The sequence below is a fragment of the Cynocephalus volans genome, chromosome 1 (genome assembly GCF_027409185.1).
Source record: "Cynocephalus volans isolate mCynVol1 chromosome 1, mCynVol1.pri, whole genome shotgun sequence".
NCBI classification, from domain to species: domain Eukaryota; kingdom Metazoa; phylum Chordata; class Mammalia; order Dermoptera; family Cynocephalidae; genus Cynocephalus; species Cynocephalus volans.
The window spans coordinates 32403010-32417334 of NC_084460.1; the positions used below are offsets into that span (position 1 = coordinate 32403010).

At 38.0% G+C, this 14325-nt stretch overlaps 1 protein-coding gene across 1 annotated transcript in view; it reads right to left on the reverse strand.

Annotated features, from left to right (window-relative positions):
• Nucleotides 1-14325, reverse strand: part of NDRG3 (NDRG family member 3) — a 70161-nt gene that overhangs the window by 36094 nt on the left and 19742 nt on the right. The window contains exon 3 of the mRNA XM_063079005.1: nucleotides 8444-8479. Within this exon, the coding sequence (XP_062935075.1) occupies nucleotides 8444-8479 (36 nt within the window). The remainder of the gene's footprint in view (nucleotides 1-8443; nucleotides 8480-14325) is intronic.

A 14325-nucleotide genomic window follows, 5' to 3' on the forward strand; every position in this document is an offset into this window, starting at 1 on the left:
AGCTCTGGGTATAAAGCAATAAACCTGAGAAATGTGAGCCCGGCTTAATCACTGAGATTATATTCTAGATAAAGAGGAAGATAATAAACACACAAATAAACCAACCCATAATAATGGTTTGTGATAAGTGCTATTAAAGAAATAAATAGGGGGCCGGCCCACGGCTCACTTGGGAGAGTGGTGCTGATAACACCACGCCAAGGGTTTGGATCCCTATATAGGGATGGCCGGTTAGCTCACTTGGGATAGCATGGTGCTGACAACATCAAGTCTAGTTAAGATCTCCTTACCGGTCATCTTTAAAAAATAAAAAAAAGACATAAACAGGGAGCTCTGATAGAAAATTAAGAACAAAGACATTAACTTCACTAAGCAGTCAGGAAAGATTAAATTCAATGAAATGCTATTTCATACACACCAGAACGGTGAAAATGTACAAAATGATAATGCCAAGTGTTGGCCAGGATGTAGAGAAATAAGAACTCACATATGCTGTTGGTAGGCATGTAAATTGGGGCAACTATGCTGGAGAACAATCTGGTAATTTCTTTTTTTTTTTTTTTTAAATTTTTTTTTGTCGTTTTTTTTTTTTTTTTTTTTTTTTCGTGACCGGCACTCAGCTAGTGAGTGCACCAGTCATTCTTTTTTTTTTTTTTTTTGTTATTTTTTCGTGACCGGCACTCAGCCAGTGAGTGCACCAGTCATTCTTATATAGGATCCGAACCCGCGGCGGGAGCGTTGCCGCGCTCCCAGCGCAGCACTCTACCAAGTGCACCATGGGCTCGGCCCTAATTTCTAATAAAGTTAAGTAGTGCCTACCCTAAAGCAATTTTACTTTTAGATATAATCTAAAGAAATTCTCAAGCATGGTAACATACACAAAAAGACATGCACAAAGATATACACTGCATCCTTGTTATAATGTCAAAAAAATTGGAAAATATTCATATAGGGAAATTGAGAAATGAATTATGATTTATTCACATAATGAATTACAGATAAAAATGAACTAGAACTATAAGCATTAATACACACAGAAAATCTTGAAAACACAAAGCCAAGTAAAAGAGAAAGATGCAGAAGGATGTGTATGCAATATACAACTTACATAGATATTTTTTAAAAAGTAACTCTATAGATCGTATATGTTTACACACACATATTTAAAGTACAAAAACTTGGAGGAGAAGGAATGTATACTAACTTCAGGATTTTGTGTCCTTCTGGAAGAGAGTAAATTCTGAAAGAGAACTCAAGGAGGCTTCAATATCTCTCATGCTTTGTTACTTGAGAAAGAAAGAATAAAGAGGGAGAAAAGGAGAAGGCAGTGTTTGCAAATGGAGTGACATACATGGGAGCCCAAGTTGAGAGCATCCAACAACTTGTCACTTTGACAATCGAGTTGCTGGAGGCTTCCTTCTGTCATACCCAAACTTTCAGTAGAGTCCTGCCTAAATATTCCAGCTTGGCCTCAGCTGTGTTACTGAGAACTGAGGGAAACACCAGGTTACACTTTGGCCCTAAGTGTAACAGGACCTTCCCAAGACCAGGTAATTGATGGTGACTATGGGGTGGGGGGTGGACGGTAGTAAGGTGGAATAGGGCAAAGTAACTACTTTGCCATCATTTTGTAATCTGGACGATTCAGAGATAAAATTGGCTCCTTACAAAATCTCAACTTTTTAGGGAGATCTCAGCCCCTACCTCTCCATAATATGCCCTCAAATTGTGTACCAACCAAAGTATCAAAGAGCCAAGAGTCTTAGGTCCTATTTGTTGCTTTATTTGGAGCAGCCCTTGGTTGTCAATGTCTCACAAAGTTCCTCTTCATTTTTAAAGTATGTGACTGTAAATGTTCTTAGCACAATAAAGAATAAAAAGAAAGAAGCACTCACATCCATGGGGATTTTCATGTACGCCCTTTGTGACTTTATGAATGAACAGCCTGAATGAGACTCCATTTGGAGATGAGTGTGCAGAGACCCTGGCTATGGAGCTGATTCGAGCTGATTCAATGGTCAGGCCACTGAAGGGAGTGATGCAACTGCCACCGTTCTGCTGTAGTCAGCTATCATCTGTTTCACAGGCTCTTTCTCCAGTCACCTGATCCCACACCCCAGCATTCTAGAGTGTGATTACACAATGAGAGCCTGTGCTAAAGGACATAGCCCAAGGAAGCATCCAATAGGCTCTGGTCACAGATGCTTCCCAGCACTTTCTGATTATTTACCATCTCAGGCACATGTACTTCTTGAACATAGTCCCTTTATTTTCTAAGCTTATAAAACAACCTGAAATCATATAGGTCCCTGACATATGTCTCTATCCTGGACTGCCTCGCCCTCTTAATGAAAGATGAAGTCTTAATCAGAAAGTCTTTTTAAAAATTTAAGAGTTTAATATATTACCTTTATTTGATAATAACCAACTTTTACTTTTTTCTTGAGTCTTCTCCCTTCAGGTAAACGTGCTGGCACTAGAGGGACATAATCTGATTTATCCTATGTTTTTAAACTCAGTTAAATTATAATCACTTCACAAAATTGTACATCCAGTGAGAAATAGCCTATTACTATTTCTTCCCCTCCCTGGCCACTCTGAAATAGTTTAGGTAAACTTTTATGACAACATACTCTAGGAAATATCAACATTTTTATTAGTATGAGCCTTGGATTTAGTTTTTGTTATTATATAGGAATTTTTGATATAGTATCACCACTACCTTACCCTTGGTGTAGAGGTATAAAGCTCATTTGCATAATCTCATTTAATCCTATAGTGAAAGAATGCCTTTACCAATTACTCAGCCTTCTATCGGTAGATCACATTTTCCTTTTTAAAGTTCTATAATACATTTTCCTTGACTCTAGCCTCAATTCTCTCCCCTCTTGCCTCTTACACTTTCCAGCCTAGTTCAATCAGCACTTTCAGAAATCTACCTTTTCTTTTCAACCACCCACAACTCTCAGCCTTTTCAAAATCACAAACACCTCTTCATTTGAAAGCTTCTTTTGCAATATGTCAACCTAAAATCTGTTTTTTCCTCATTCAAAGCCAACTCCAATATCTTCCTCATATAACCTTAGTTAAGAATAGGGAGAAAAAGAGTGACTAACCCACACACAACAACCCAGAACATCTTCAGAACATGTACCCTTTAGGAAAGTGCAGGGAAGAAGGGGTCCAGGTTTGGCCAATTCCAACACCTCACCCTCTGGCTACAGTGAATGTTTCAGGGCTGTGCATGTGACCCCAAAACACATGTGACTCACACTAAGCCAACAAGAGTCCTCTCCTGGACTTTTCTCTAGAGTTACAGATAAAGGTCTTCTCTCAGCAGTGAAGCTGCTAAGCTGAAAGGATATGAGTTTGGGGTAGTTGGCAGCCATCACACACATGATGCAACAGAGCTTGCCAGAGAAATAAATCCTCTGGTAACAGAGGAACAGAAAATTGAGATTACGGGTAGTAATTCAAAAAGGACTTTATTAGACAGCTGGCCTGTTAGCTCAGCTGGTTAGAGTGTGGCCTTGTAACACCTAGGTCAAGGGTTTGGATCCCCATACCAGCCAGCTGCCAAAAAAAAATAGGACTTTATTAGAGCACAGTGTTGATAACAGCAAGGTCAAGGTTTTGGATCCCCTTATCGGCCAGCTGTTCCCCCAAAAAGAAAAATAATTTTAAAAGAATAGTATTTTTTATGAGATTCTTTTTATCTTTCCCTAAATGAGAACAAAGTCACCTGTATCGTTAGAATTTAATAAAATTAACCCCCTCCTCAAAAAGAACAGCAAAATCAAACCAAAAGTGGTGGAGGGATTTTAAGGGGAGGAACTATGAACAAAGGCCAGAGAAATGAAAAGCAGGAGGTAGGAAGGTCAGCAATAATCCCAGTTTTCCTGGGGGTTGAGTAGGTATGCAAAGGGAAGCAGTGGAACATGAGGCTGAAAGGTAGGCTGGGGCCATATTCTGAGCAGCCTGCAAGGCCAAGGGAAGAGCATGAAGTTGATTCAAGCTCTCTAACACAGACTGCAGGCAGTTGAATCCCAGCTCTCTCCGAACACTTCTTCTCTGTCCAAGGAACTGTCAGGATATTTATTTCACATAATTCTTATTTTGTAACAATGCTCATTCATCAAGTGATCTGCAAGAGTTTAAAGCTGTTTTAAACCACTTTCAAGAGGCAGTCACAAACATGCATTTGAACTGTGGTACTAAAAACCAATCCTCACTGTTTGGTTTTATAAATCAGTCCTCTTAAGAGTGACTGCAATTAAGCAGCCAGCATGAAATTACTCAGCCTTTGGCCATGTCCAAATTATCCTAGGAGCAAGAATTCCGTCCGTTATCAGCTTCTTCTAAGAGAATGACACATCCTGGCAGACAGCAGCTCTTCACTCTCCATTAATATTTATTAAGTACCCCTCTGGCGGAAGTGAAAGGCAATTGACAAGATATGCCAAGAGCCTTAAATACGCTCACTCCAAGAATCCATCTAAGGAAATAATCCAAAGTGTACATAAAACTTATGCACAAAAATGTTCAGTGAACTGAACATATTATAAGAAATTTAATTTCAAAAAATAATGGAATAGTTAAGTCATGGTATAACCATATGATGAAATAATAGGTAGCCATTAAAAATTATTTTTATGAGTTTTAGAATGACACAGAAATGAGATTGTGTTCTATTATTAAATCAGAAAAGGGGATATAAAACTGTACATCCAATATGACAGCCACGTAAGTAAAAAATGCATTTTTATAAAAATTAAAAATGTATATACCATGTATCAACACCAAGCATATTAACATGGTTGACCCTGGGATATAGAATTATGAGTTTTCTCTGATACTTCATAATTCTCTATGCTTTCCAAATATTCAAGTATGAACCTGTACTCTTTTGATAACCAGAATATAAAGTAAAAACTAGACAGAAATGTAGGAGACAAAGCAGAACAAATCTAAGCTGGCATTGTCACTAAATGGAGAGGCATTCAGCCTTGGCCCTGGTGCTGTCCCCTAGTGTGGCTGTAGCATGGGGGCGAACTGATCATAAAATACAGTTATCTCTAGGTAGCAGGATCACAGGCACCTTTTATTTTTATGCTTTTCTGAATTTTCTAAATTTGTTTCTGATTATAAACAAAGTAAGTGTTATTTTCTTAAAGCAACATATTACATACACAGAGAAACTATAACATCTGTCCCAGCTTTAGTTTCAAACTTCTAAGCAGTCTCACAAGGAGAAGTGAATTAAGCATCATTGAAGTAGATAAGTGGACAATAAGAAGGCTGCTGATTCACTGTTTCATTCGGCAGTAGCAGAAAGGCTTTTCTCCTTTCTCATCAATTCTAAGTATGTCACCTTGAATCATTCCCTGTCCCTCATTACTCTTATACCCATATTATAAATGCTGTTTCCCGAAGAGGAGCTACATAACAATGATGTCACTTAGGTCAATTAAAGAACCAAGAAAGGGCCGAGCCCGTGGCGCACTCGGTAGAGTGCTGCGCTGGGAGCGCGGCGACGCTCCCGCCACGGGTTCGGATCCTATATAGGAATGACTGGTGCACTCACTGGCTGAGTGCCGGTCACGAAAAAACGACAAAAAAAAAAAAAAAAAAGAACCAAGAAAAATGGTACACTTTGAATTATATTTTCATTATTTTTTTTTAAAAAGCATGTCATTGATCAGTAAAGAAAAAAAGGCAGTTTAGGTTCAAGTTGTGAGCTTGGTTGAAAATTGTGAGCTTGGCTGATAGATACTAAGATAATTTCCTGAGGATATCATCAAAGATTCCTTAAAGATTTTTCGGAGGCAAGACAGAGACTTGAAGGAAGGAAGCCCTGATTAAATGGCTCCAGTTCACGCCATGCCACAGCTATGCTAGTGGACAGCATCACTGCCAAGGCTGAATGCCTTTCCGTTTAGTGACAATGCTGGCTTTAGATTTGCTCTGCTTTGTCTCCTAAGAATGCTCAACAGTTTCTGGGAAGGCTTTAGGCAAACCAGGCCATTCTAGACTTCTCATATCACAGTTCTTAACTTCTAGGTCTCATATCACTCTTGACTGACCCAGCTGCCCCTTGTCACCAAAACATCACATAAGCCTTTAATGAACAGACCACAGTGAATGTAGAATAACATTCAGGAATGCTGGAAAGAGGAAAAAATGAGGGCCTATGGTTTTTTCTTCTTTATAACTCAAAGAATCTGCACATTCAAAACTAGTGACAATATGTGACAGTGACAAACACTTGCCATCATTCTATCTGTATCAGAACTAAATTAAAAGTTATATCTTACAAGGCCAGAACATGTTACTATACTAAAGCTGCTAGACTATTTTTAAGTATTAATATTAAAAAATGACTTGATTATTTCTAAATATTATTTCATAATATTTCTAAAACTTGATTTCATTTATATCTATAATTATATTTATGTATGAAGAAAACTCACAGGATATACACCAAAATATTAACACTAGTGAAATAACAGATGATATTTATTTATTTACTTTTTGGTATTTTCTCATTTATTTTGCAATGAACATGTAATATTTTACATTCCAATTTTCTTTGTTGTGGGGGAGGTTCTCAATTTAATGAAAATGCTTCCACACTTTTAGGTGGGAGTATACATACTATTTCTGGAGTTCTTCACCTTGAATTTTACTGTCACCCTCTCAAATGATCTCCTTTTAGGTAAATTATATCAAACATTAACAGCAATCAAGTTCAACCAGTTCAACCTAGGATTCAAATCATAACTGAAGTTAGATCAAATTAAAAACAACTAAATGCAAACGTGACTGCCACTATTTATCAAAAATAAGACTTCTTGTTTTTGAGTAAAGGAGGTATCACTTACAGCAAATGACTCCCTCACAGCTCTAGGCTTTTTATGTTGTATATATAAAGTACCAAACAGTTACACCAAGAGGTGTTTAAAACTGGGATTCAGAAATCTAGAATAATATTATGAGCCTCTCCCGTTCAAGGTGAGCCTCATCTTCCCGCCAAAGAACTTCAGCTTTAAGGACAATTCAACTCCTTACAACATATCAGCTCTGGACATGTCCTGGTGAGAAAGAATAGGCAGTGGATTCAGGAAGAATGGGGTTTTTCAATCCCAAACACTCAATGGCAAGTTATGAAACCTGATTCTCAATTTTCTCACCTGCAAAACAGGGATAATAAAAACCATCTTGTAATATTTCTCCAAGGATTGGAGATAATATATGTTTAGTAGGTACCCAATAGATTATTGTGATATAACTGATTTGCCTATAACATAGATATTAGTTCTTCCTTTTGACGCTAATGCTATAGAGATTACACTGTACTTAACATAAAATGCATATTTGAAATAACCTGTGGGTGTACAGGTTGGCTGAATACTGGAAGCAAGGAAATTGGTTTGTCAGCATCCTCCTTTCCTGCTAGTAACCTCTGAGTCTACTTCATGTCACTTCTGCCAGTCACTGCTACGGCATTTATCACAAAAGTGGGAGGACTGGGCTGCCCAGGCTTACGAGATTCTCATTTCTGCGTACTCATTCTTTCCTACTTTTTAAAAAAATTATCTGTACATATTTGTAGGGTATGGTGTGTTGTTTCAATACATGCATTTACTTCACTTGGTGTAGATAGCATAGCTTTGTGCCCATTAATCCACCACTTCCCTCCCCCCTGCCCCACCTCCTTCCCTCGTGGCCTCTGATAACCATTTTTCTACTCTCTACTTCTATGAGAACCACTATTTTTTTTTTAAGCTTCTTCATATGAGTGAGATCATGCGGTATCATCTTTCTGTGCCTGGCTTACTTCTCCCATTTCTTTCAGGACCAGTCAACAGATAAAGTAGGTAGACGGAGAGTTGCTGGTTTGTTTTATTGATTTTCAAATTGGCAATTGACCTACAGGTAAAAGCAGACTATGAAGAACAGTATAATTTAAGAAAATACTAATGAGTTAGGTTGAATTTTCCATTTCCAAACATAAAGCCAAGAGAAACCTCCATTTTATATTAGTAACAATTTGACTTTTTCTTTTATGAAAAGATTTTGCTGTTGAGAAGTCTCTCTTCCAAACTTCCCCTCTCCTACCTTCTTTGTAGTGAAGTAACAAACCCATTTGCCACCTGTGACAAACGAGGTTTCCAATATCGCTTCAGGAAAGGAGACCTTAATCACAGAGATGGCTCAACCCAGTAACGTACAATCATAATACGAGTACCTGGTAGGCAATTTTTGAACATGACAGGAACTCATTTTAAATAAACTTGATCCAACTCATTTTAATGACTTGATCCAATTAAGGAGTCATAACTAGCTATGACAAGAGATCCACTTCTACAAGACCACCACCACAGGAAGGGAAGCACTGCAGAGATCCTGTACAGAGCCTCCGTGGTGCTTGTACAGTCCTTACCTGACAGTCAAAGTCCTGGAAGTTTCGTGTACCATTCTGTCAACAGAAGGCAGAAAACACAGTGAGTTTCCTTATGTGGTTTCCCCAAGTGTGCAGCAAATTCAGTTCACAGTGAAAACAGTATATGTGTAGCCTCCTCTTGATTGCTATAAAACTAAAATGGTTCTCCTCAAAAGGCTTCAGAGGCAGGGTGGGTTACTAACATGAGTTAGTAAAGGCTAAGTCTCCAGAGGTAAGACTAAGCTTTGGTGGGTTTACTGTGAAGATAAAGGAACGGAGCCCAGTTTTCCAACTAAGCTTCTAACTTCTTGCCTCCCTACCTAAACAGAGCAGCGAGAACTTGTGGGAAGAGCATAAAACATGGATCAGAGTCTGAGAGCACACCCTCAACATATCCTGGAAGTACCTGGGAGGAAAGGAGTTAGATGCCAACTCTGAGAGAGGTGAAGGAGAGCAGGAGCCAGGGCGCCCAAAACCAGGAATTAAAGAAAGAATTAGGAAGAGGACAAAGATATGGATGGATCAGAAATGGAAGATTTGTGTCACTGAAGAAAAAGTGTCACTGAAGGAGAAAAAGAAAGACAAAACAGGGTTCCTAATACACTGGTATATCTGCTACATCTTATGAAATTGCTGATAGGAAAAAAGAACAAATCCCTGAATCATTTAAAAAGGAGAACACAGTAAAAAAATCCAAGGAGAGGGCCGGCCCATGGATCACTTGGGCGAATGTGGTGCTGATAACGCCAAGGCCACGGGTTCGGATCCCTATATAGGGATGGCCGGTTGGCTCACTTGGGAGAGTGTGGTGCTGACAACAGCAAGTCAAGGATAAGATCCCCTTACCGGTCATCTTTAAAAAAAAAAAAAAAAAAGATCCAAGGAGAATTCATCAAGCTTCTAAAAAGCTACTATATTATAGTAATGTTTGAGATGGAAAACAAAACAAAACAATCATGGGTGTGTCTTGAAAAAAAAAAAAAATCAATGGCAGTGATTCAGAGGCATTTTTGCTGCATTTCAATGCCAGAGTTGCAAAAGTATGACATAAGAATATAAAAAGAGTAATGAGTAATGTATTTGGGAAGAAAGGGAAAAAAAACTTCCTCTACAATGGCTTCCAGAAGGTGTGGAGCTGCTAATAAGCACCTTCCCAAAAGCTGCACCACCCCCTCCAGAAGCTCTAGATATCTGATCCCAAGGGAACATTAAGTAGTCCCATCCCCCTTCAAGAATATCCTCGTAGAAACAGTTCCTCTGGATCCTACCACCTACATTGCTTCTAGGGCAAAACAGAAGTTAAAAGCACAGCCTAGTATGGTACAAACACCCAAAAAACCAAACTGTCCTCCCCATGAGAGGAACTAGAAGAACCAGCTAGGATGATCTAGAGCTGCACTATCCAATTTGGTAGCCATCAGCCACATGTACAATTTAAGTTTAAATTAATTAAAACTAAAAATTCAGTTTCTTAGTCACATCAACCACATCTCAAGTGCTCATATTACTGGGCAACACAGATAAGAACACTTCCATTATTGCAGAATCTTCTAGTGGACAGCACTATCTACAGACCAAAAGCTTTTGAAGGAATAAGGTTCTAAATGAGCAGCTATTGTTTTTGTAAAAGTGGCAGTAAAGTCATAACAGATTACTAATTATAGAGAGACTGTAGATGCCACTGAGAAACAGGCAAGAGAGTGGCGGAGATAGCTAGTTTGAAGTATTATTCCTGACATGAAACTGAATTCACAAAAAATAAAGCCTGATGCAGTCACGACATGGAAAGACAACTAAGATGCCATGCAGATGGGACTGGGTAGTACATTTCCAAGGAACGTTGCTATTGGTAAAAGGATTATAGTGTTCCACAGTTCCCACTAGCCCCATGAAATGCCCCAGAACTTCAGAGAAGTCGTTGTGTTTAATTTCCAGTTAAGCTATGAGAAACAGAAGAAAGAATCCTCTCACGGTCTATGGTACAAGGTTTCAGAGGATATGAATGACTAGCCACTGAGTTTCTGGTTCCTGATTGGACTTCCACCTTCCTCCAAATATAGCACAGGGCCTGGGATATATCAGGTGCTTGATAGAGATTTATAAAATGAACAAGCCAATACAAAAAAATTAAATGTTGGGGATTTTTGTTAAGATTTTGGGTCAAAGGCAAAAACTCTACTGCATTCCAGTTTAAGATAAGATATGGTTATCATAGAGGAAAAACAGTAGGATACAGGCTAGCAGGTTGGCTCAGTTGGTGGAACAAGGTGCTGACAACACCAAGGTCAAGGTTTTGGATACATGTACCAGCCAGCTGCCAAAAAAGAAAAAAAGTAGGATACAAAATGGTCTTTACAGTTTGACCTCAACTATATTAAAATATGCATTAAAAAGACTAGAAGAAAAATACTAAAACATCAATGATATCAACTATTTCCACATAGAATATGGGTAATTTTATTTTATTCTTTTCTACAATGAAGTTGTACATCCATCCCTTTCTGTAATTAGAAAACAAGATAAAAAGGATTTGGTATGGTAAAAAAATATGTTTGCAACTTACATTTTGTAATATAAGATTTAAAGATGCATTTAATCTTTTGAGAAATGATTTATAATGATGTCAAAACAGATCATATTAGAGCTTTGACCTTACAGGGTTCCTTGAGGTTTCTTTAGAGATTATTTAGAAACATTAGAGAAAATCACTCTAGTCTAAACTAAAATCTTGGTAATGGAATTCTGATGAGCTCTTTGGGAAGCAGCTGTCACTGAATACATGAATTCCCCTTCCTCACAATCATGTGATCACAGCCATGAGGCATTTTGTGAGGCCCTGAGCCTCTGAGATGAGCACGAAAGGAAATACTGAAAGCAGAAAGAGACAATTTCCTCCAGAAACCCCTTGTTTGCTGAGTATCTAGAATAAAACAACTATATGTTCTTAATCCATGTACACAGCTAAACTCTCAGATAAAAGGCACTAGTAACTGGCGGAGGCAAGAAAACACTTGTCTCCTTGGTTTTTTTCTTTCTTTTTTTTTTTTTAAGAGATGCCAAACCCTCTTGGAGAATGGTTTTGGGCTTTGTGAGTGATCATCATGGAAAAAGGATAGGACTGGATCTGTTTGACAGTGTTTGGCATCCAGAGTTTCTGAATGAAGATCATTAGGTGGTCTCTTGTCTAGACTGTACTGAGACCATATTCTCTGCACTCTTAAAAGTTCAATGCTACTCACTGGGTGCACTCTGGAAGGCAGAGGAATTCCTGAGGCCTTTCCTGAGAGACTTGTTTGTCTCTGATGTTCACAGTACATGGTTCTACTCTAATAAAATGTTTAGAAATTTCAGGCTGTGGGTGCCTTCTTTTTCTTTCTATCCATTTTGAAGATGCCATTAATTCTATATTCAGAGAAATTCTTTCACTAAGTGGGCATAAGCAACAGAAAGGGACTCGAAGAAAAAATTAAAACAGTAGAATAATCTGGAAGAAGAGCAAAAAAATTATAAATCAAGGAAAAAGATCGATTATTACTGAAAGTTACAGTCAAGGTAGAAGCCAACTAAGGGGAGTGTTTTCTGGTACAGCCTCAGATTTAGAAGGTAAACAAAGCAGCTCAAGAAGGTAAATTAAAAGCAAGTAATTCTCCCAACTACAAGGCTAGAGAATAAGCAAAAAGCAGCTAAGGACAGGTGAATGAGTGAAGAAAAGTATGCAAAAAAAAAAAGGTGGAAGGGATAAAAGTTTAAAAAGTAATTGCTTGAGAGAAGAGAGTAGTAGTTTCCTAGCATGAGATCTAGGCAAGAGGCACATATAGTTTCAGAAGACAGAAGGCAACATACATAATGTAAAGAAAGATGAGTAACATAAGACCTTAGTGTGCTGATAACACCAAGATCCAGGGCTCGGTCCCTATTTAAAAAAAAAAAGAAAGAAAAAAAGAAACGTAAGACTTTAGACCAACTACCAACAGGTAGGAGAGATTTGGGGTGAATCTACCTGTTCTCTGATGTCGAAGTGGAAGTTTGTGTCTGATTCACCATTCTATTCCCAGTCCTGACACTTAGTGAATGCAATAAACACCATTCTGTGGAGGTCAACACCTCAAAATAGAGATACTCAATTTGAGTAAGAAATAAATACCAAAAAGGAAGGATAACATGGAATTGATGTGCTAGGAACTAAAGTGGGGAGAAATAGTTGTTACAATAGTAAAGGTTTTAAAAGTAAGTTGATAGAAAGCCCTGTCGAACAGGATAAAATATGGCATTTCTATTTTAAAAATACAATAATCTTTCCCAACAGAAAGAGGAAAGAAAGATGAGGGATTGCACAGCAAAAGAGGTATATAAACCCAGAAAAATACTCATTTTTTTAAAATTACAAAGATTACTATATCCAATTAGTACAAATTAATAAATCAATGTTTTAAAAATTTATAAATCAAATTATAAATCAAATTAATAAATCAATTAATAATCATCAGTAAACCATTTTTAAGTAGAAATCTGTTCAAGCTGAAAATCTGGAGATGAGAATGAAAATTCTATAGATACGTATATATGCATTTAAAATATATAAAAGGGCCGGCCCGTGACCCACTTGGGAGAGTGTGGTGCTGACAACACCAGGTCAAAGGTTAAGATCCCCTTACCAGTCATCTTTTTAAACAAACAAACAAATATATAAATAAAAATAAAATATATATATTAATCATTACCTTCAAAAAATACTAATTAAGAAAGACTCCATAAAGAAACTTATAAAGGGGTCAGATACATGGATAAAACTATCTACAATCAGATAATCACCTGCAGACTGCTGAAAAAGTACAATTTCAACTCTAAAATAAACCTCTACACTAACATACTACTAGGCTAACATATATCACTCATTCTGTGCATTAAAAATTCTTTGGGCACCCTGCTAAGTTGTGGCTAAGGCTTGGGCTCTTCCCACCATCTCCTGCTGCCTCTTTTAGCATGTTGAGAGTCATCTGGCCTCTCATGGTGGCATCACTAATTGCTTGGGAACTCATTTCCTGCTCCAGTCCCATCAAGGGCATTTCTGACAACAGATGTGACAATCACCTCTAAGCACATTAAGGAACACCCACCCAAATATTCTTTGATGAAAAATGTCAATAAATCTGTTATTTGCAGCTGCTTCCTTTTAGAAAAAAAAATGACCTTGGCACAAACTCTTCACCTGGAGGTTACAAAAATGTTGATCCCTGGGTTCTCACTTCTCCAATTCTAACATCCTCCTCCCTCTCCTGATTATATGTGCAGTCATTAGTAAAAGGGAAAACAAGTTGCAGTAGGGTTTACTTCACTTTCTACTATAACAGCTAAAACATTTCTTCTCTTCCCACTAAATATGTATTCCCTTCCTGATATTTCCTCAATTCTTCAGAAGCTGATTGTGGCTTCTTACTTGTTTTCTAAAGCCTGGCTTTTGGCTTTCATCAGGTTTGACAGTTATCTGAACCAACAGTAGGTGGAAGGCAGCAGGGAGAATGAAGCATGAATGGTCAGCTCTCCTGCTTGTTACTAGGTCTGTTTAGTGAGGAGGTTGGAACGACCAGCTACAAGAGGCAGCAGATGGTGGAAGAATCCAAGACCCCCAGATCCAGGTCAAAGTCAGAAGAACCAGGGTCTAGTCCTGGCTTCACCACCTTAATAGACACTAGATCTGCACAAGTCCTATAACCTCTCCGAGCCTCATCTGTAAAATGGAGTTAAAAATACCTTCAACTACTTACTTCACAAGAGGTTGGGAGATTAGAATATGATATTTATAAAAATGAATAAGTGCTATTTAAAAAACTTGTTTCATATGCCTCTGCAATTTCTGTCCCCCAAAACAATGTAAGTATTGG